This window comes from Dipodomys merriami, unplaced genomic scaffold (assembly GCF_024711535.1).
Source record: "Dipodomys merriami isolate MVZ:Mamm:240054 unplaced genomic scaffold, mDipMer1.0.p SCAF_5, whole genome shotgun sequence".
NCBI lineage: Eukaryota > Metazoa > Chordata > Mammalia > Rodentia > Heteromyidae > Dipodomys > Dipodomys merriami.
In genome coordinates, this window is record NW_027206068.1 from 75,981,381 (window position 1) to 76,005,189 (window position 23,809).

The 23,809-nt window shown below is 42.7% G+C and overlaps 1 protein-coding gene across 11 annotated transcripts in view; it reads right to left on the bottom strand.

The window, feature by feature from the left end:
• Kmt2c (lysine methyltransferase 2C) overlaps positions 1-23,809 on the bottom strand; it is a 237,609-nt gene that overhangs the window by 19,088 nt on the left and 194,712 nt on the right. For 9 of the 11 annotated variants that reach the window (XM_069997142.1, XM_069997141.1, XM_069997133.1 and 6 more), the window contains 8 exons: positions 20,680-22,508; positions 19,854-19,965; positions 16,434-16,512; positions 14,208-14,271; positions 12,179-12,411; positions 5,733-7,445; positions 1,625-1,837; positions 762-926 (listed from right to left, as the gene is read on the bottom strand). In XM_069997142.1, coding sequence (XP_069853243.1) covers positions 762-926; positions 1,625-1,837; positions 5,733-7,445; positions 12,179-12,411; positions 14,208-14,271; positions 16,434-16,512; positions 19,854-19,965; positions 20,680-22,508 — 4,408 coding nt within the window. The remainder of the gene's footprint in view (positions 1-761; positions 927-1,624; positions 1,838-5,732; positions 7,446-12,178; positions 12,412-14,207; positions 14,272-16,433; positions 16,513-19,853; positions 19,966-20,679; positions 22,509-23,809) is intronic. The other 2 variants (XM_069997136.1, XM_069997143.1) reach the window with 2 other exon arrangements.

The following is a 23,809-nucleotide window of genomic DNA, read 5'->3' on the forward strand; positions in this document are numbered from 1 at the left end:
TACTTTTTCCAGCCTTGTATTTGTCACCAATTTCTCATTTATGCTTTAGTTGGAGTCTACCAATAAGACCATTCAAGTCAAAGGCAAGGTGAAATTACAGGACTTTGTGAAGATAATAAAGTGAGTGGAAGAAGAGCTGGCACCGAGAGGAGTTCTAACTGAAGAACAGCCGAGGAAAAGAAAGGCAGTTACTGAGAGGACTGGTTCAGTATTAGTGTTAGAAGAGAAGCCATCAGAAAAACTCAAGTTGATCTCTGCATGTAAGTCAGATATGAACTGAAGCTGTCTTATTGATGCTAACAACTCTGTTAGAAAGGTGACACCAAAAGATAAACCTAATTTGGTTTCATATTATTTTAGTAGCCTGGGAACTAATACATAATTTCAAATCAGAACCTAAAATATTAGATAAAAATGCATCTAAAACTTTATTTCACTTTTCAAGATAAAAGCTTAACTATGCCTTTTATTCCTGCATTGTACTATGAATCTGATTCACTTTAAGAATAAAGGTTATAAGGGAACAGGTACTTTCTCTACCAGGGAATGATACAATGGAGTATCTCTCAGTTTGTATGCTCTCTATAGAACATGTTGGAAAAACTTCACCAGGTCAAACTTCAGCCTTTCAGCTGCAACTTAAGTTCCATTGAAACTCAGAAGCTTAGGTGCAAAACTAGATGCAAAACCAAGACACACACTACCCACTGGGACATGGCCTCCAAACACGCAGCAAAGGAGCACCTGGCAAAGAGACGTACCTTGTGTGTCAACTGAGAACAGTAGTCCGAAACCCCTTCAAGGGTGGCACTGCCAAAAGTTCCTAGAAGTCGATTCCCACTATTAAATTGGCCACTGCCATAAGGAAGAAAGTGCGCAAAGTTCACTCCAATGATCGGTTCCATTAGAGGGAGCAGAGAGAGCTGCTATTAAAAAACACATTTAAGAGTAATGTACACGATAAACAAACAAAACTGAGTGTTTCTCAACTTCCTAAGACCTGAAGTCAAGCAAGGCTTGAGGAAAATGACTTTGAAAACTTCCAGTATCAAAACACTGGAGTGAGAGGAACTATGGAACCTGAGATACCAGCTTCAGAGGAAGCTTTGGTCCCACCTGTCCTAAAGGGATGCCACCAGGTGTCTTGCAAGAGAATCATGTTCCTTGTCTTTGCCTGGCAAGAAGGAGACCACTATCTGAGGCTAGGTACCACCAGTGGTGGTGAGGAGCTTGTACCCCCGACCCCGTCCGTAATCACCACAAAGACATACATAAAGAACAGAGTTTAAATTAGGAGAGTCCATGTTCCATTTCTTTGGATCCAGAACCACAAGAAATGGGGACAGTTTTTCTCAGTGCTGAGGCTGCTCTTCTTGAACATGAGGGTGTCTTGACCATGGTCTACCAATCCTTCTATAGCCATGGAAATTTCAGATACCAACAGATAAGGTGTGGTTTTGCTTGGAATTAGGAAGTTTATTAGGTTTCTTGTCCAGATGTCCTTTTTCCCTGCTCTCTCTAATTAGAAAATTACTGCAATAAAGCTTCAGCTTCATAGGGGTGAAAAGGCACTTGGTCTCTCGCTTCCTGAAAGTGTTAAAAAGGGCTGCTCTGAACAGCTCACCTGTTTCAGTTGGGTGAAGGAGTCAGAGTTGGAGAACATCACGTGTTTCTCCTCTTCGTCCTTTTTCCTTTTCTTTGAGCGAGGTGCTGCTCTCTCCCCAGTCCTCTGAGTCCGTTTGCTTCGCTGTTTCTTGGTTTCATTTCCTCCATCTGATTTTGGCAACTGGCTGTTGCCACATCCAAAACCACTTTGCATTTGAGCCCCCAAAGTTTGCTAATGTAATTGGAAAGGTTAAAAAGTAAGTGAGCTATCCACACGTTTGACTTTAGTTCATGCTAGACCACCTCCATCCTGCGACTCATCGCTATTACAGCATTGCAAGTTGAGGAGGAAAGCACAGTGGAATCAGATGCTCTTGTTTCTGAAGATGCCTCCCTCTTTCTAGGGCCTTATTTTCTTATCAGGAAACCTCTCAGCTGCAGAGTTTGTGGGAAGAATAGAAGAAGGTCCTTAGTTATGCTGACTAAGCATGAACCCTTGCAATGTGCATGCCCAGGACAAGGGAGGCCCCTGAGTCTCAACTCCTGGGCACAGTGGAGGTGTGTCCTGTGTCTGGGCAGCTTCTCAACAATGGTAAAAGTGAGTTATTTTGGGTTCTCCCTAAAAACTGGTGAAGTAAGAGGTCTGCAAGACAATTCACAGACTCCAGCAGTGCTTCACAGACCTGGCATTAAGGGTGAGAGAACAGTGACCCCAGAGAGCAGTGAGCCACCACACCACTCCTCCTCACCGGCTCCTATGCATTGTGACTGAAAAATGGTGGCTACAGACTTAAAGTCACAGGGAGAGAACATAGACACAGTAACGAACCTTAGCTCTGAAAGGTTTTCACCTAATATAGGGGCTAACACCTAAAAATTTAAGGGTATTTCTTAGTAATTTAATTACTTGGCCACACAGAGAATCACAGTTGCTGAACTTACTGCTATCCATTTCACACTGAATCTTGGAGAGTTTTCAAAACTGTAGTTTTTCTTTTTCTTTCTTTTTTTTTTTTGTCAGTCATGGGGCTTGAACTCTGGGCTTAGGCACTGTCCCTCAGCTCTTCAGCTCAAGGCAAGCGCTCTACCACTTGAGCCACAGCACCACTTCTGGTTTTCTGCTGATTTATTGGAGATAAGAGTCTCACAGACTTTCCTGCCCAGGCTGTCTTTGAACTGAGATCCTCAGATCTCAGCCTCCTGAATAGCTAGGATTACAGGCATGAGCCACTAGCGCCCAGCTGTAGTTTCCAGTTTCATTCCAAGTAGTTAATTGTATACAAAGAGTTTGGTAAAGATTTTAGCCTGTGGGTCACAAACCCATAACTTAGAAGCAGCCAGGCAAAATAAATGAATGAAATTGTCTGTGCTCCAACAAAACTTTTAAATTTGAGAGACAAATTGGATTTTCATGCAAGATATTATCTTAGACTTTTTTTTTCTCAAACATTTAACTGTAAACATTCTAGTTCAGGAGGTAGACGATGGAGCTCTCTCTCTCTTTCTCCCTCCTTCCCTCTCTCCCTCTCTGCCTCTTCAAGGACAGACCTGAGAGCAGCTACAGCAGCCTGTGGGACTGGTTAGAACTTCAGATACTCTGGTGTCATCCAGACCCAGAGTAGTGACCCTAGGCATGTGCATTTTAACAAGCCCATCAGGGGACTTCACACAGGCCTCCAGCAGAGCACCCCTTCATAGAGATGAGTCACCTTAGAATCTTAGACAATCTCACATTCTGAGCGGGTAGGCCTGCAGCGGGAAAGGAGACTGTGAGTCTTAAAACTCTCCTGGGTGATAGGGATGCGGTGGCTCCTCAGGGAGGGACACTGCCTAAGTTTCACCAAACTGCCGGGAGGAGGTAGTGAGAGGTGCTCATAAGTATGAGCACACACTCGATCTGCTTTACAGACGTTACCTCTCATCTTCATGGTTACCACCAAAAGCAGATTTAACTGCTTTTAGCAGAAGGTTCATCTGTGCCTATTTTTAACTCTTGCAAGGGATCATACCTGAACTCTTTCATTTTGATGCCTGCTTTTTAAACTGGACATGGGGCAGTTCCCATGCCATTAAACATCTTTCTTTGTTCTTGTTGTTGGAGTGGGTTTGTATTAGGACTTGAACTCAGGGCCCTGCACTTGCTAGGCAGGAGCTCTTCCACTTGAGCCCCTAGTCCTTAGTTCCCTTACACCTTGCCCAGTACTCGTTTTGATGAGAAGATCCAGTAATTTATACATGGCCCTCTGGGACCAGGAGAGTCAGACAGTACCCCAGCAAGTGCTCCTGAGCACGTGCCATCACACCTTTGAGACCAGCCAAATTGAGGAAGGTACCTGGAGATGATTCCAGATAAAAAGACATTGGCCAGAGAGAAGAAAAGAAGGAGAACAGAGTAGGCAGAAACAGCAGAATGTGACCATATGTGGAAGAAAAGAAACAAAGAAATTTAGGGGTCAGCAGGTTGTTCAGTATTCTTAAGAGGCATAAAATTCCAGAAATTGGGCTAGGTAGGCATATTAGCTGGTGACAAATGTGGCTGGAAAAGCTTAACTAGAAAAATTTATAAAAATTACATGAATCTCCTGGGTCAATGCTCAGTCTTTATTGAATGATCAAAGACAAGAAAAAAGAGTATGCCAACACACGCAGAAAGGATGAGCTGCATCCATTTTTTTTTCCTTAATGCCAGTACTAGGGCTTGAACTCAGGGTGTCTACATTCTCATTTTGCTTTTTTACTCAAGACTGGTGCTCTACCATTTGAGCCACACCTCTACTTTTGGCTTTTTTGGTTCATTAGAGTTAGGAGTCTCACATAGACTTTCCTGCCCAGGCTGGTTTTGTTCCTTTGTCCTCAGATCTCCATCTCCTGGGTAGCTAGGATTATAGGCATGAACCACTGACACCTGGCTCATTAATAATCTTAAAATTCAAATTTGAATAACTGCAATAAAAATATGAAAGTGACAAATCTAATCTGAGAAGCACCATAAGGAAACTCTTATGAGTGCACTGACAATGGCTACAGAGCCAGCACCTTTAGACAAGGAGGCCAAAACTTTCAAGTAGACTAATTTTTAGGAAGCAGAAACTCCAGTTTCCAAAGCATCTTAACAAAGTTCATTAAAATGGGGCACTCTCCTACAATTATATTTACAACTAGGCTTTTCATACAAATGAAAAAGCAGAAACGAATTCAGTACTGATAACTTAAAATAGTTAGAATATTGGCACAAAGAAAAACACAAAGATGAAATTGACACGCATGATTAAATTTGTTTAATACTGAGGATTACTATGACACAATTTGTTCCCAGTGTGAGTGATCTCTGAGAGTCCTCAAGTCATTAATAGGAGTGAAGCGGCTCTCCTGTGTGTGGTGTGTGGTATGTGGTGTGTGGGTTGTGTGGGCGCACGCATCTTTTGGAGGTACTGAGCACTTGTGAAGGCAAGTGTCCCATGTGAGTACTCTGCCACTTGAGCCATACCTTCAGCCCTTTTTCTTTTTAGGTTATTTTCTAGGGAAGAGTTTTGCATTTTGTCCATGCTAACCTTAGGTCATGATGCGGGTTCCTACCTAGTTGGGATGACAGGCTTGAACTATCAACTCTTGGCTTGTTTAGTTGAGATGGGATTTCCCTAAGTTTTTAGCCCAGGCTGGTCTTGAACCATGATCCTTCCAATTTCAACAGCCTGAGGAGCTGAGATTACATGTGTAAGTCACCAGACCTATCTTCTATATTTTAAGCAAGCTAATGTTAATAATTACCATAATGAGTATTACTATTTATTATAATTACCTTATAAAGTTTGAGTGAGCCCATCTCAACAGCTGAAAAGCCAGGCGTCATGGCATGCACCTGTCACCCTGCTACAGAAGTGTATGGGGGGGTTCTGGTCCAGGACACAAGGCTTAAAAAGTAAGATCCCCACCTCAAAAGTCAGCAGCTGAAGGGATGGCTCATGTAACAGAGCATCTGCCTAGCAAATGTGAGGTGCCAAATACAATTTCCAATCCCATCAGAAAGAAGGTTCTTGAGACTAATAAACACTGCAAAATAGTGCTGAAATTACTAAGTTGTTGCTACTCATTTTGCTGAAAATATACTTTTCATGATTCACACTTACCAGTCCTTCTACTGGGCTCTGCTTCTCAGCCAGCTTATTCTCCTTTGGGCAGCTGTCTTCTGGGCAGAAAGTGCCTTCAGGTCTTTGATTTAAAAGGGAAGCGGACTTTTTGTTTTTCAACAAGTGCTTCAGCAGTTCATTCCCTGAGTCTCCTTTGGCTGCAGGGGCCGCAGCAGAATGGGAAGGACTGTGGACTGAGGAGCCAGGATCAGCGGCAATGTCCTCCTCTACCTTACTGTCACCTTGCTCCTCCAGTTTGGTCTCCTCTTGACTCAGGCATGGCTCTGTCTCAGACTTCTCTAGTTTTATTTCTTCACTTGTGGCAGGAGTTTCTGTGGAGAGTTTATCCACCTCTGAATTTTCATTTGTGTGGTGGCCTGGAGCTCCCTGGGAGAAGTCACTCCCAGGAAGTTTGTTTTCTAATTGGGAACATGGCTGGCCTGCTGCTGTACCAGGAGTTGATGGGCCGACCGGCTCGGGCGCCTCTTGTTCTCCTGGTGGAGGGAGCTCGCTGGGTGTGCTCATGGAGGGAGTGGAGGTACGCTCTGAGATGCCTGGGGTCGGCGGAGCAGTTATGTCTGAGTGGGGAGTGGAAGGGGCTTTGGTAGATTCTGCATCATCATCTTTTTTCTTTTTTCTTGCTCTTTTCTTTTTCCCTTTTTCTTCTGGGATTATATCAGAGTACAGCTGAATGAGAGATGGGGTTGATCCTGGGTAACACTGTCCATGGGCTGTAGCAGGGTCCTGGCCACATGGGAGGCTGCTATTGGCTACTGGAGGTGTTCCTGGCAAAGCAGGTGTAAATGGAGACCTCAAAGGCGACTGTTGGAAGCTAGTCCCAGGAACACTTCCATGCCCCTGCTGTTTAGCAGAATGGAAGTTTGGGCTTCCACCAGGAATGGATGGTGAGTCAGGCACAAATGATGGAGGTCCTACCTGCCTCCGCTCACTGGTCTGCATGAAAGTTTGGGTGGGGGGTGAACTAACAGAGCCCTGCTGGACACTCTGCTGTAGAGCTGGTCCCATCTGCTGCTGGTGTTGCGGAGACTGCTGAAGGGGTCTTGGGGGTTGCATAAAATCACAAGGTCGGTCAGAAGGGTAGAATGGCATCTGGGACACAGATGACCTGTTTCCTAGCTCAGAGCCTATCAGGCCGTGCTGCTCCATTTCCATCCTCTGCTGCAGAGCTCTCTGCCGGTCTACTTCTTGCATTAGCTGGATTCTCTGTCTTTCTTGCTGTTCTCGTAAGCGTTCCTTCCTCTCTCGTTCCTGGAAACTTTCGCTGAAGGGGTTGTTGTCATCAAACTCTACTCGTGGTGGTGGTCCGCCCTGGGGATTTGTGTTTGACACTGTACCTGGGGCTGGGGTACAAGTTTTTATTGGTAATTGTGGGATAGGGGGTGGAATCCTAGGAGGATTAAGAGGGAGGTGAGCAGGAGTGCTGGCAGGCTGCCAACCAGGTAAACCAGGCATTCTAGCAGGACTGGTGTGGCCAGAGATGACCGGTGTGTGCTGCTGGCGCTGAAGCTGCTGTGGCACCATGGGAAAGCTGGGCTGGCTGGCGGTGGGCGGAGTGGCACCAGAGACGAGGGGGGGCGGGGCCCCAGGCATGAGGATGGGTGGGGCCAGTGCACACTGCTGCTGCTGCTGCTGCTGCTGCTTGATCCGATAATCTTCAATCAACTCAGCGTGTTCTTTCTGTTGTTTACGAATCTGAAACAACAAAGGTACAAAATACTCATGTTTGTGTTAGGTAGGTCTCAAACTATAGTGGCTGACCATTTTGATGGGATTATACACAAGGCAGTTAGATAATATAGAGACAAAAATATTTTCTTTAGGTAATAGAAACAATAAGAAATTGGACTGATAAGCCTTAAAAGTTTTTGTCTAGGGGGTGCAGATCCTGGGGCTTGAACTCCTGGGTCTCAAGCTTTTTTGCCCAAGGCAAGTGTACTATCACTTGAGCCATAGCTCTTCTTCCAACTTTTTGGTGGTTATTTGGAGATTAAGGGTCTCAACCAAGTTTCCTGCTTGCATTAGCTTCAAACCAAAACATTCACTACAGTATTAAAAGTTGTAGAGTATTAAACTTATGTATCTAATGGAAAAATAAAACAACAGATGAAAGATACACAGGAAGCAGCTAATTATGGTGCTGGTACAAGCATATCTGGGATTTAGCGCAAACTCTATCCATTTATTTATTTTTATTATTTATTCATTTTTTACTTTTGCCAGTGCTGGGGCTTGAACTCAGGGTCTGGACAATGTCCCTCAGCTTCTTTTACTCGAGGCTAGCATCCTACCACTTGAGTCATAGCACCACTTCTGTTTTTTTGTTGTTTTTTTTTTGTGTATATGGTACTGAGGAATCTGAACCCAGGGCTTCATCCATGCTAGGCAAGCACTCTACCACAAAGCCACATTTCCAGCCCTAAATCATTTGAGCAGAGTTAGATTTAATTTCTTTTTTAAAAAATTTATTTATTCTTATTATAAAGGTGATGTACAGAGGGTTACGGGTATATAAATCAGATAAAGAATGCATTTCTTGGGGCTGGGAAGGTGGCTCAGTGGTAGAGCGCTTGCCTTGCATCATGAGGCCCTGGGTTTGATTCCTCAGCACCACATAAGCAAAAAGAAAAAAGCCGGAAGTGGTGCTGTGGCTCAAGTGGTAGAGTGCTAGCCTTGAGCTGAAGAGCTGAGGGACAGCGCCCAGACCCAGAGTTCAGGCCCCACGACCGGACCCCCCTCCAAAAAAAAAATTAAAAAAAAAAAAAGAATGCATGTCTTCTTGAATGTTGTCACCCCTTTCATTTCTTAAATACACAAAATTACCCCCACATTTTAAAATAAGATGTGTTATTAGCTTGTATACCTTACCACTCCCCTAAGCAAAAAATCCAAATTTTATCAAAATCTGAATTCAATGAGTAACATAGTCAAACTACTAGTTGAATTTGTCAGGCCGCTGGAGGGAAAAGGCAGCCAAAAATAGTCACTTCCAGCAGAGAAAGGCCACCTCCTTATCCAAAACACCATCTGTATATACAAGATGCAGGACACTGGAATCACAGTGAAAACAGGGAGGGGAAGGGATATGACAAAATGCTTAAATAAGGATACAGGTTGACCCATGTAACAATGAGATGTATGAGACACTGTTGAAAATGAACTTTACAATTTGGGAGTGGGGAGAAGGGAGGGGTTGGGGAGGTGGGGAGGGAAGGGATGGTAGAGGAAAAACAAAGGAGGAGGTAAAGATGCTTGATAGGAAACATATTCATTACCCTACTCATGTAACTGTAACCCCTCTCTATATGGTATTTTTATAATAAAAAATATATATGGGGAAAAAAACAAAAGACACAAGCTATGTGCTAACAGTCCCTGCTGACTAAAAGTTCCGCTTTTACCCCACCTATAAAAACCCTGCTTCGATTAGACTCAGTGTGATCTCTCTAATTCTGACCAGGGAGTTCGCCTGGGAGTGTACCCCATTAAAACTTTCCTTTACCTCTTTCTGCATGGTCTTTTCTCGTGTAAAACCTCACATCTGGTGCCGAAACCTGGGAAGGTAGTGGTGCTTCGCCTCACTCCAGGGCGACCGACAGACACTGTCCTTTCTAGGCTTCTCTCCTCCCTTCCTCCTTTCCTGAGGCCGCCTCCACTGGGAGCACAGAGCCCCGAGCACAAAGCCTACCAAGCTTACTTTGGGCTAAACAGCCACTTGAAAGACCTTGTGGGGGCTGGGAAGGTGGCTCAGTGGTAGAGCGCTTGCCTTGCATGCCTGAGGCCCTGGGTTCGATTCCTCAGCACCACATAAGCAAAAAGAAAAAAGCCGGAAGTGGCGCTGTGGCTCAAGTGGTAGAGCGCTAGCCTTGAGCTGAAGAGCTGAGAGACAGCGCCCAGGCCCAGAGTTCAGGCCCCACGACCAGACCCCCCCCCCCCCAAAAAAAAAGACCTTGTGGCCTTTGCCTCCATAAGCAGTGCAAATCCTGCGGATGGCCACCTGGTGGCTTGGGATATTATTGGTTATCTATGTAAGCCCGGCTGAGGCCTCTGTCTCTGTCTGTCTCTCCCTCTCTGTTGGACCAGGACCTCAGCCCGGCCTTCTGCACAGCTACCACATTTGGATTGGGTGAGTCCCTGCCCTTTGTCTCTGGGAACTTGGCTCCTTCTATTTCCGTAAAATTATGAACTCCTGTCCGAGTCTCCTTCTTGGCCTTTGGCCTTGGTGACTGGGAATGATCAGGGACACCTGACCCTCCCTGTCTGCCTCCCATGTTGGTATCTCTCTGGCTAAGACAGGGGCGCCTTTTTCAGCCTCAGATTTACCCCGAGCTGCCTGGGCACCATAGGAAACCAAAATTCCAAACCAGAACCACACACTCCTTTGGGTTGCTTATTGGCCAATCTCAAACCTCTAGGCCTAAGACCTGACCTCAGACCAAAAAAGCTAATCTTCCTCTGTAACAGGGAATGGCCTACGCACCAGTTACATAACCAGTCTCGCTGGCCTGAAAATGGGACTTTCAATTTCAACCTGATCTCCACAATTTCTGTGAGGGACGGAAAGTGGGCTGAAATTCCTTATGTCCAGGGGTTTCTCTACTTGAGCTCCTGTCCCTCCCTCTGCCTGTTCTGCTCTCCATCTGAAATTCTGCTTGTGCAGCAACATTCCTCCAAAAGCCCCCCCATTGCCCTCTCCTCCTGCCTGTCTTCAAAAGCTCCCTCCATTGCCCCTCTCCTCCTGCGACTCTCTTGACATGACCCCGCCTGCAGCATGACCACCACATGATTCCACTGTAGGGCCTGTTCCAGGCCCAGACCCCTGGGCCAACCCCTACCTCAACCACCGATCCACAGCCCCCAGTGCCTGCCCCCCCGGCCCCAACCCCTGCCTTTGATTCCCTTCCCCTGCTGCTGGCCAGACTCACACCTAAACTAAGCCGCAGAGCATTTGTTTCTCTGCGGGAGGTAGCTGGGGCAGAGGGCCGGTGCGGGTCCACATTCCCTTTTCATTAGGGGACCTGTCTCAAATTGAGACCTGCCTGGGTTCTCTCTCCAACGACCCATCCATCTTTATCAAGGAGTTTCGTCACCTATGCAGGCTTATGACTTGACCTGGCATGACTTCTATGTTATACTCTCCTCTGCTCTCAGACTTACCAGGAGGAGGTGCATCTTACTGATACTACTATACCTGTGGGAGCCCATGCAATCCCCCAAACAGGACCCATTGGGGATGTCAGGTAGATACACAAGCAGCTCGCAATGGCCACTGCGAAGTGATAAAATGGTTCAGTGCCCCAACCAGGGAGTTCCCCTGGGAGTGGACCCCAGTAAAACTTGCCTTTACCCACCTTTGCCTCTTTCTGCATGGTCTTTTCTCACCTAAAACCTTACAGAATTAGTCTCTGGTTTCTTCTCAGGTAGCTGTGTGATTTCTATACCCACGAACTTAGGAAAAGTTTTATAAACCTTTCCTAACTAGTTTAATCATTACAAGGAAGGAGCACCAGTAGACGGATGCAGTAGCAAGATATATATAAAGCACATGGAACACCAGGAGCAGACAAGGTGGTAACCCATGTTTCTCTTAGCATTTCTGACTACTTTACAACATGTCCTTCAACTACAGTTGCTATTCATTATTCTAATTTGGGGACAAGGACCATTTTTATTTACTTTTGTGGGGTGGTGGTGATGGTGTTGTTTTTAATTCTGAGATGGCTGATCAGGCTACTTCCGACTTGGGCTCAAGCAATCCTCCCATGACAGCCTCTCCTGTAGCTGCGAGTACAGATGTGTCACCATACCTGACCCATTCTGGGTAGTTCCTCCCAGCCCCCCAACACCCCAGTGGTGGTGTTTTGTGTATGTGGTACTGGGGTTTGAGCTCAGGGCCTTATATTTTAAGACCAAAGTACTAAGGAAGAATACTAAAACATACTGGGCTGGGAGGAATCACCAAATGGTTCAAACTTTATCTGAAATTCCACTAGAAACCAGAGAAGCAAAACATTCAGTAAAGAAAAGGCCAAACCCAAAAGAAACACCTACCTTCAGGCTTGATTCTCCCTCCCTCCCATCAGACCCAAGACCCCTCTGTGAACCTCATCTACCAGGAAAACCAAAGACTCATGACACAGGAATATGGTCTACGTGAAAGGAAATAACTAAGTTCTTCCAAGGTCACCAAGGGTGCTAAGAAGTGTGAAAACCGTCCTTCCTAATTAGGGTGAGAATCAGTTCCTTCAGAGGCAGTTGGCAAGGCATGTGCTCCAATCACCACCCTGGAAGAGAGGACCAGGGCTGCTACGAAGCCTGAGACCACTGTACTTTCTGTGTTATCAACCAAATTCCTAGGATATTAATGGGTAATACACCAAAGCAGCTGTTCAGTGGCTGACTGCTTCCATTTCAACCCTGTCTGTTACCTGCTCCAGCTGTTTCTGAACCATACTCTGCTGCTCTGTGACATGCTTGAGCTGCTCTGCATCTTCTTCTGGAAATTCTCTCCCTGCCTTCTTGGCAGTGCGCTGTTTTGCTGAAAGGGCTTTCTTAGACTTTCTGTGTGCACCAATTTGTTCTTCAAGGTACTTCTGCTGCATTTGAAGGAGCTGTTGGGTCTCCTGAAGCCATTCTTCATACTGCTTACGCTGAGAGTCATCTGAGGGGAAAAAACAATCAGAATTTCATCTGAGTTAATTTTCTAGAAGGGATCAAGATTAACAGCTATTTCCATTTTGTATGGAAATATAGTTTCACCATGACTATTTTAAAGAAAATTAGAAAACAAAAATTTAAATATCAGACAGAACATTATGTAACTACGTAGTAGCAGATTTTAGAAAATATTTTACCAAGAAAGCTAGAGAATACATATTTAGGATATCAGTTAACATATACAAATTACAAATCGAGTCTTCAAAATTCAGAAGACTTTTACTTAATGAAATGTTTTTACCTATAGAATTATCAAATTAGCAAATCTACTTATCCAAACTACATTATTACATTGTATGTGCATTTTTACTAATTCAACTTTAGAGATTTTGAAGAGACAAAAATCTATCCCTTTAAGGTCCAGAGCAGAATTAGGTAATCATATCCATGCTAACTTCCCTTAATTTATAAGGCTTTCCTATTTTGTGACTAGTGAAAAGAAAATGTACAGAACAGAAGGAGGGAGACCAGAATGTTTTAGAAAGGGTAAGTTTGAAATCTGTTTTATAAGAGAATATGAATATTGATTGATAATTTTTATTAATTTTGTAACATTTTTATAAATAAGGGCAAAGCTAAAAAAAGTCTTTTCTGTCTCCGATTGCTCATACACCTCCCACAAATAGACACATCTCTTCATCTTATATCAATATTCTCCTTATTTTCTAAGGGCACTTTACTCCACTAATGCCAAGTCCCCCAAAAAATTATCTCATGTAATGAAAAATTCTGAGTATACCTTTATAACTCACTACAAAACAAAGAAATGAATAAATACAATCCTAAAAGGACATTCATGAAAATAACATCAATAACAGAATATTGTCATACATTAAGAATCCAACCAAAGCGCATGGGCACAATAAAGCCAGAAAAAGCCAGTTGGTTTCAGTGGTTTGCTTGTTTTAAATGCAAATATAAGGTTCAAATTATAATCATAATTAATGTAGGGGAATTTCAAAAGGTCAGACTTTGGGTTTGTTCCTAAACCCAGAAGTTCCAGTACACACATAAACTTGGAATCTAGTCTTCTAAATTTGAAGGGCATTTTTCAAGAACAGGCTTTTTCACAAGGTTTCAGAAGTTCTGCTTCTGGTAGAATGAGACCTACCGCAAGGAAAGCCTTTCTGGTTTCTGGAACCAGGAGAGCAGAGGTGAGCAAAATGAAAGATAATGGTGAAAAAAGTTAGCTAAACAGTCTGAAGATTTCAGAAAGGTTCAGTCTGGGGAGAACTTTAAATACTATCCTGAACCACCTTGGGACCCCTAAGGATAACCAGAGAGGGTTCGGTGGCATCTGCATACCTGACCTTCACACCATGCTGCAACCCAACTACCTACTGGGCATAGTCCCTTCTTGTTCCCGTTTCAGGTCTCTGTCACTTAGGCAGACTGTCATGAGTAAAAAAATGCTTTAATTTATAGATTGTAAAGTGCCCAATCTACAAACAAAAATAGCAATAATGTTCAAGAGAATGGGGAAGATGAATTTTCTGAATTAAAATATTTATCTTTTAGTTCTTCATGCACAGCAAAAGGGAAAAAATAGTAATGACAATACATGCCTGGAAGAGAAGATGCCTTACAGGCCAGTGGCGCTTGAGAGAAGAGGAGGAGGGCACTCAGGCACCTGGGCTCACAGCTACACTCCTAACTACCTCCGCGTGTTCAGAGAGTCAAACACAGAAAGGCACACAAGCAATCCCCAGAAAACATGGAACTTATTAGATTTATACTTACTGACAAAGCCTGGACCAAAATTTGGAGGATTAGGCCTAGAAATCTGATGTGTTATACTGCCATCCTAAAATAAGTAAAATTTACAAATATGTTTAATTCCATACTTCAGTTAAAGGGGGGAAAAGTTACATAGATGGTAAAAAAAAATAGATTTTTTTAAAAAAAAAACCTTTAATTTTCTAAGATATCGTTAATTTAGGAATTTTATAAAGACTAAGATGACTCAGTGGGGTGGCAATCTTAATTTCTGAGACTCTCGTTCGATCTCAGCTGAAAACCAGTAATACCTGAGATTAAAAAAACAACATTCATCTGAAAAATGCTACAATAAATTAAATATTCTTAATATTGTTAAGAGTATCATACAAAATTGTACTCCCATGCTCCTGCCGAACTGATACACACGTTCCAGATTTACCACACACCACTCTACTAAGCTCCCTAACACACACAAATAAAAAAAGGAAAATACATGAATTTAAAGTACAGTCTCATCTTCTAAATAGTCTTCCATGAGGGCAACTTTGAATAAACTGTTTTTTCCGTCTCATAATTCCCTAGCAACTACTTCATAAAATGAATTCTGAAAACTAGCTACCTAGTTGACACAAGTTCTGTCATAACATGAGCTGTGCGCAGGCTAACAATTTAAAATGATCGTAGTCATCAGGATGTCTTTTGTATAATCTTTATAACAATACATGTAGTACCACTATTAGAAAACAGGAGAACCTGCTTCATGGTGATACTGGAGTTTGATCTCAGAGCCCTGTGCTCATTCAGCTGGCCCTCACATTTGAGCCATGTCCTCCATCATTTTTGCTCTTTTTTTGGGGGGCGGGGGTGGTAGTATCCAAGACTGGAACTTGAACTCCGTATCTGATACTTTTGCTTACTGGCTGGCACTTTACCACCTGAGCCATGCCTCGAACCCCTGCTCTCATTATTTTTGAGATAAGGTCTCTTGCTTCCTGCTTGGGCTGGCCTGGACCTCTATCTTCATATTTGTGTTTTCCACATAGCTAGGATGATAGGCACACAGCCATCATTCCAAGCTACTGGTTGAGATGGGAGCTCCTGAATGTTTTTGCTGCTTTGGCTGGCACTGAACCTCACATATCCACCTCATCTCCTCAAAAAGCCAAAAAAACCCTTTGCTATGAAACCCATGTTTTTTGAGTGTACCAAATGGTCTCTTTTGTTTCACTAAGGAAAAGATAATTAGCATGATGAATACAAAAGTCTAATTTTCAGGGCAAAAATAGAATTCCAAAAGGATATAAAAATACAAAGGTTTTTTTTTTTTTTTTTTTTTTGGCTTTCCCTAAGCAGATAAATAATGGAGCTGAGCATAGGTGGCTCACACTTATAATCCCAGCTATTCAGGAGGCTGAGATCTGAAGATCAAGGTTCAAAGCCAGCAGAAAAGTCCATGAGACTCTTATCTCAAATTAACCAGCAAGAAAGTCAGAAGCAGAGTCGTGGCTCAAGTGGTAGAATGCTAGCCTTGAGCAACAAAGCTCAAGGCCCGTGTCAAGGCCCTGAGTTCAAGCCCCAGGACCATGCACGTGTGTGCATGCACACACACGCACACAGCCATAAGTGAAGATGTGGCTCAAGTGGTAGAGTGTCAGCCTTGAGTGGAAAAGAAAAGTAAGAGTACAAGGCCTGGAGTTCAAGACCCAGTACCAGTGCACAAGCACAAAAGTGCGCACGCACGCGCACACACACATACATCGTGGGGAAAAATATACAAAAGGAGCATTTCTAAACCTTTAAGGCATTGCTTGACACAGAATATAGCATAAAGATTTATACTTCAACCTGACTCTGCCAAACCATAATATATCTATTAGACTGAATTCAAACAGTATTTCCTACTGTTTCAGTAGCTTTACATGTTAAATATAATGGCCAAAGACATGAAGTCTTTCAGTAGTAATAAGTAAATTAAAATCCAGAAGCCCCAAGTCCTTAGTTTCCCTGCAAGTAACTTCCTTTCTGTTTCTGAAGGTACAGACCTTCAGAAAGGATGTCCAATTCTTAAAACCTAGTCTTTTGTTTAAAAAAAAAATCATACATCTTTATTGCTCCTGTACTGCCAGTGAGTTCTGACAGGGTCCAGGGCAACTACTCCAGCCTAGAAGGGGCCTCACTCAGATTGTCTTGGGGAGAAACAGGACCATCCATACCCCCTCCAGAAGTGAGTGACCCACGCAGCATTACCTGAGCAACAGCCTGGGGTACCAGACTCTGTCCGTCAGTGTTCTGTGGCCCAGCCACCGGAGGGCCCATGAAAGGGAATCTGAAAGTGGGAAGCACTGGGTATCAGATAAGGAACATTTACAACTAAAATGACCTCACGTGCTGACGGTACTCATGCAGGAAAAAGAAGAGCACTGGCTCTTCCTCCTCTACCCCCCATCAAGTATGGACTCGGTACTTGCATGGGGCTTGGGATAAAAAATAAATTCACAAGGACTAGGTAAATCTCTTCCCAAGGACCAGTAAGGCTGTATAAGAAACTACTGCCTGAGGTTGAACCTTAAAAGCTTTCACTGGACCCACAATGTCTTTGCTTGCTAGCAAGTGCTCTACCACTTGAGTCACAATTCCAGTCATATTGTGATAGATAGGATCTCATGTTTTTGCCTGGGGTTGGCCTGGGACCAAATCCTCCTACTTATGCTTTACAGGTGTGTGCCCCCATGCTTGACTCACTGGACCTGAAAATGATATAAATTCAAGCCTTTAGGATAAAAGTATTTAGCTGTTATATAAACTAAGTTTTATGTGTTCCAATCTCGATTAAAAATGAATTGAACCAGGCACTGGTGGCACATGCCTGTAATCCTAGCTACTCAGGAGGCTGAGATCTGAGGATTGCAATTTGAAGCCAGCCCAGGCAGGAAAAGTCCATGATACTTGTATCTTCAATTAAGTATCAAAAAGCCAGAAGTAGGACAAGTGGTAGAGTGCTAGCCTCGAGCACAAAAGCTCAGGGACACTGCCCAGGTCCTGAGCTCAAGTGCCAGGACTGGCACCAAACAAACAAAATTTTTAAGTGAACTGAGCTCAGTGATAAAGTGTTAGCCTAACCTGCACAAGACCCTACGTTCTATCCCTAGTACTGGAGGAATCCAAAAGAGAATTGGTAGCTGTTTACCTTATTATATTCTAAATGAAAGATGTATCTCAATTAAGATGTTTCACACATTTCCCTGTATCTCTGTATCTAATGATAAAGCAAGTGAAAAACGGGAAACTGACAAATCTATATGGTTAAACTTCTTGGTGAAATGTTATGTATTCTAATTAAAGTCATAAACAATTTACAGAAGCATCATGGCTCATTTGAAAGTATGTTCTCAATTACAGTTATATGTTCAACATACTAGGACATACATACAACACAATTTAAAAACACATTCCAAATATTGAATAAAAGCTTTTAAGCCCTATTAGAGTTTAGATTTTAAACTTCTTTACTCAGAGCTTGGATTCATCACCCTTCACAGACACGACGGTGTGACTTAACAGAGGCTATGCACCGCCGCAGTCCTCACCCAAAGGGTCACACTATTCTCAGAAGGGGCTCATCGTTCCACTTTCTGAAGAAACATGGGAAAAAACCAAAGTACCACTACACACCTACCTGGTAGAGATACCAAAGCACTAGGTGCTCAAAATAACTAATTCTGGGGCCTGAATTTTAAACTAAAGGCTAAATAAAACTGAGCACATCTTTCTAGCCTGACTGCGGGTATAAGGTACAAATGAGTTATAATATCAGCAGTATGATAATTGTCTTCAGTAGGAAACTAGTCAATTTTCTATCAAGAGTTGTAGATACCTAATAGGTAACTGCTACTCATTACATTGCAATTACAGGAGTTATTAGGCTCACTGCTAAACTTGTTAATGCATTATAAGCATATCACCAATTTAATCAGTAACTGTGTCTCAAATGTAGGATTTCCTTTGCAATAATGCTTTTATTTCCTGCAGATAAATGTTTTAAGAAAAATGGGATGCTAAAAGTGCCTATGATAGAAAGAGGTTGAGAATACATTACAGGGACCAGTGATACCAAACACTGCTCAATAAAGAAAATCATTGAAAACCACTGTTACTGTGTTCTCAAAAGTACCTCTTAATTATGTCCAGAGTATCTCAACAGCTGAAAAGAACTACATGCTAAGGTCTGAAATTCCTCTGAAGCATATTTATCTTAAATCTATGTACATTTTCATATTCAATTCTGAAGTAACTCAGATTGCTTTTTTTGGGGGGGGTCCTGTCGTGGGGCCTGAACTCTGGGCCTGGGCGCTGTCCCTCAGCTCTTCAGCTCAAGGCTAGCGCTCTACCACTTGAGCCACAGCGCCACTTCCGGCTTTTTTTTCCTGCTTATGTGGTGCTGAGGAATCGAACCCAGGGCCTCATGCATGCAAGGCAAGCGCTCTACCTGAGCCACCTTCCCAGCCCACTCAGATTGCTTTTTAACCATTTTTTTTTCCAACAAACATTATTCAGGTAATTTTCAACTTTATGCTTATTGTATTGACAGAATTAGCAAAATGCATAACCCATGCACGAGTCTCACCAAAAACACAGGCATGCAGGACCATCCTTAGATACCCTCATTCACTACGTCTGCAGTAGAGAAAAGAAACCTAAATGTAAAAGCTTACTACATAATTGTGATGGTGGTCCTTGATAGAAATCTAAGAAAAACTAGTGTGGCTTTTAGCCTTAGGGGTCAGAATTAATTTCATAATCACTCTAATAATTCTAATAACCCTCTTTTAATACAGAATCTCACTTTTCTCCTAGGCATTAACACAAAACACACTTTCCAGCTCCTAATATCCAACTATCCTGTATTGATTCCTCTTCAGTTTCTTTCCTGATTCAGTTAATTTGGGGATATTTTATATTAGAGCTGAATGACTTAATACTCCATTATCTTTTTTTTTTGGGGGGGGCCTGAACTCTGGGCCTGGGCGCTGTCCCTCAGCTCTTCAGCTCAAGATTAACGCTCTACCATTTGAGCCACAGCGCCACTTCCGGCTTTTTTCTTATGTGGTGCTGAGGAATCGAACCCAGGGCCTCATGCATGCAAGGCAAGCGCTCTATAACTGAGCCACCTTCCCAGCCCTACCCCATTATCTTTTAACGGAAAACTCTCTGCCTACATAACCAGTTTTGATTTCCTGATTGATTGAGTCAATCTTCCACATCTTTATATGATTATTTTATTGGGTTAGCCCTCCTTAATAGTCTACCACATCTGATTATATGCAACCAATGTAAATATTTATTTCTATGTTCTATGTTCCAGGTTGTTTGTTTGTTTGTTTGTTTGTTTTTGTCGGTCATGGTGCTTGAACTTTGGGCCTGGGCACTGTCCCTCAGCTCTTCAGCTCAGGGCTAGCACTCTACCACTTGAGCCACAGTGCTGCTTCTAGCTTTTTCTGCTTATGTGATGTGAGCAATCAAACTCAGGGCCTCAAGCACGTACTCTACTACTGAGCCACCTTCCCAGCCCTGTTCCAGGTTTTAAAGTGTCTATATGCTCTTTCTAGAGCCAGCAATTAGGCCATGAGCCTTCAGATGTCCAATGAGAAAAAGATCATCTTTACCTACCTGTTCATCACCATGGGTGGCATGCCCAGATTGCTCTGTGCCATCACTTTATTTATGCCTTTCAGGGCCACCATTTTGGCTTTCATGATAGGATCTGTAATTGCATCAAAATCTAAAAAGGAAGTGCATTTTTAAAGTTACAGATATCACAATAGTTGGTTGAAGTAATACAAACTATTGCAAACTAATAAGTTATTTATAGACTCTTTCACCTGACCCTGTAGCAATCACTACAGGTTTCTGTAATACATCAGGGAATTATGAGCTGGTAACAACCGTACCCTGAAGTTAACAGCGTCAGTTAAAACAGAAAGTCTACCAAGTGTACTGATAAAAATGTAAAGGCCATAAAAATGAGAATATACACCCACTAAATGCTTGTATTTCCATTCTTCAGACAAGGATACTTGTTGACTGTTCTCATACTCAGAGGCAGACATTTTGACTACATGGATCTCTGTTACTATTTTTAAAATTACTAAGCCAATGGGAATGAAGGAATTGTTTGAAAATAAATGGCCAAGTATTTGTTGTACACAAAACAAACTTTTTTGTCATAATTTTCTTAAATTTTATCTTCCCATGACTCAGAAATGATAATAATGGCTGGCAGGCCCACCTAAGAAGCTGCCTCGTTTGTATGAAACGATTCCATAAATAGTGAAATTGTATGTGATTTGCAACCAAGTTGTAATTAGAAAGAATTGCTTTCACTTTCAAGTTTCAGGAGGAACAGAAAAATTCTCAGGGTTCTATTCCAAAGGAAATTTCTGCAACCCACCCTAGGGTCTACAGTAATAATTCTGAGACAAAACAGACTTCCTACCAATGTTAGGGAAGAATGGTTCTGACCGCTGACGAATCATGGCTTGCATTTGTCTTTGTTGCTGTTGTTCTTGCCTCTCTTGATCCAAAAGATCCTGCAGAAGCAGAGGCTGTTCCTCTAGAAGGAGGGGTCTCTCTCTATTCTGCTGTTGGGTTAATGTCTGAGGAATCATTAGCTGTTGAGGTCCAGACATGCCAGTGGTACTGGATGGATTTGTGAGAGGCACATTTTGACTTGTAGGCTTTCCTGTCCCCACACTGTGGTTAACAGTTGACTGAGCCTGAATGAATCCTGGATTTACTTGCACACCCTGAGAAAAAGCATGGTTTGCCCTAGAGACCATTGTTACATTAGAATTCATGGAATTATCCAAGAGAGGGCCAGGTGGTGGCATTAAGGCAGGAGGTAAACTTGCCACACGGCTAGATGGTGAAACCGGCAAAGCTGGTGTGGGAGACCCCAGAGGCCTAATGTCTGAATTGTCAGTCTTTTCATTAGCAAGCAAACGTGAAAGGACTGGAGTGGATCCCATGATATCACAGGTGTTAGTCCCATCCCGAGCGGGCAGTGGTGAGGAGCCTTGCACAGTACTGGTGTTGGAGCCAGCACTTTCTCCACTGGTTCTCTTCTCAAGCAGATCTGGATCAGAAGGCAGCAAAGAGGTCTTTTCTCCATCACGCAGGTCTGGCTGAGCAGAAGCCTGTGAGCATGGAGTGTTCACACAATCTTTACTCTCATCCCCTTTCTCAATGTCACATCTGGCTTCTTCTTTACAATGTGGAGACCCAGTTTCTCTCTTTATCTTCTCACTGGTGGCAGTGGAATTTTTCTGTGGTGAATGGTTATCAGAGAGAACTACAGCTTTGTCTTCTTGTTCCTTTTTTTTTGTTTCAAGAGATACACATGGATTATCTAGCTTATCATCCATTGGAACATTAAGGTCCAGCTCCTCATTAAACATGCTCTTCTTATCCCCCAAGTCAAGTTCTGGGTCTGTGTATGCAATGATATCAAACTCTCCTGACCTTAAGAGGTCATCAAGGTTGGGATCATTTGTTTCCAAATTACCTAAAGTATCCAATTCATCTCCTTTTCCATCTTCTGGGTCCAAATTTAAATTTTCAAGATCTTCATCATCTAAGTCTTTGACTTCAACACCGTCAAGGTCTTTAACATCTAATTCTTTCACAGAAGGGTCATCAGAGTCTAGTTTTTCTTCTAGACTATCAGAAGACCGGCTGGCTATGTGCAAATTATCAGATGTTGTTTCAACTGGGGCAGATGTGGACATGGAAGCTTCAGAAAACTCACTGCCCAAGGGATGATTCAGAGGCCTCATAACCATAGACGTGGGATGAACAGGATGACTTTGTTCTTGTCGAGATGGCGGCACTGGTTCCAAATCAGGATGTGCTGGCAGCTGAGGAGGTAAGCTTTGGGGAGGTCTTCTCATGGCATCTGGATGTCTGGGACCTGGGAAGTCTGGCCGTGGAACGAAGTTTCCATGTCGTGGATGAGGTGCCTCTATCATGCTTCCGGGAGAAGCAGTAAAGGGTAGCCGTGGCCTCCCATCAGGGGCCCTATGCCTCAGCTCAATGAACGCTTGGCCTAGTATGTTGTGCTGCTGAACCGGCAGGCCCTGGGGAGGGAAATGTTGGGGAAGCCCAGCTGGATTACTCATTGTTGAGTTACTTAAAGGTCTTGACATTTCCACGGACATTGATCTTCTTAGGTGTGGGGGAATTCCAGATCCTTGCATTTGCTGAGGAGGCACAAGAAAACGATCCTGACTGGACATGGTTCCATGACTACCTCCAGGAAATCCAAATCTGAAACAAACAAAAAACCAAAGTAAATACTAAAGCATTATGCTGAATTCAGAACTGTGTTGAAAAAAGGAAAAGAAGTTTTAAATTATGGATAAAAAGGATTACTATTGCTAAACACAAAGACTTTTGAAACTGAAATAGAAAGACTTTATAGGCATTGGTACATGGCAAAGAGACTGGTATATGGCCACAGGATACACTAATAAACCTATGTGCTTGCAGGAAGTGAGAAGAATAAGATTAAAAAAAAGAAAAAGAAAGGTAGGACCCAGGCACTGGTGGCTCATGCCTGTAGTCTGATCTACTCAGGAGTCTGAGAACTGAGAATCAAAGTTCAAAGCCAGCCTGGCAGCAAAGTCTATCAGATTCATCTCAAATTGCCCACCAAAAAAAGCCAGAAGTAGAGCTATGGCTCAAGTGGTAAGAGCGCTTGCTTTGAGCAAAAAACAAAAAAAAACAAAAAAAAAAAACAAAAAAAAAGCAAGCTCAGAAACAGTGCCCAAACCCTGAGTTCAAGCCTCAGGACTAATACCCTCCACCTTCCCCCACCCTGCAAAAAGACACAACAGGAGAGTAGGCATAGTTTGTAAAGATGAACCATATGCATTATAGGACTATCTTATCTAACCCTAGAAAGAATTACAGGAAATTAAAAAAAATATGAAACACAGTAATGGGCATAAATTATAACTAAGGTGGAAGAAAAAGGAAAAATAAAGGCAATGATAAATACAAAGATACAGATACTAAGATGAAATGAGCTAAGAATTCTTTCCTTACTGTAAGCAGGGCATACATTTGGCATTGACTACAGTATAAACACTTCAAAAAATGAAACATTGTCAAAATTCATCACTGCTAACTTTACAATCAGATCCCATTACAAAAAGTTCCTAAAGGGAATTGTCCTTTCAATCAGAAAGTGACCATAAAATTTCATATTTTTAAATTAAAAAAATTTTTTTTTGTGAAAATACTGTACAGAGGGGTTACAATTACATGGGCAAGTTCATATTTTTTTTAAAATAGAAAGAATAGAGATCTGAGGAGAGGACAAATCCCGTTGTTGGTCATGTGAGGTACCATGCCATAATGTGTTAGCTACATTTTGGAAGCAATGACCTGACTGGTATTGATAAACTGTATCCTAATCACTGCCACAATACCAATTAATTCTGAATAACAAAGAGGATGCTGCTAGAATCTTTAAAGTTCTTGGAGGAAGAGAGTTTCATGACTTAGTGGAAAACAATGATTCTACCTCACAATGGATAAATAAAAGCAGTAATAATGTCTTGATA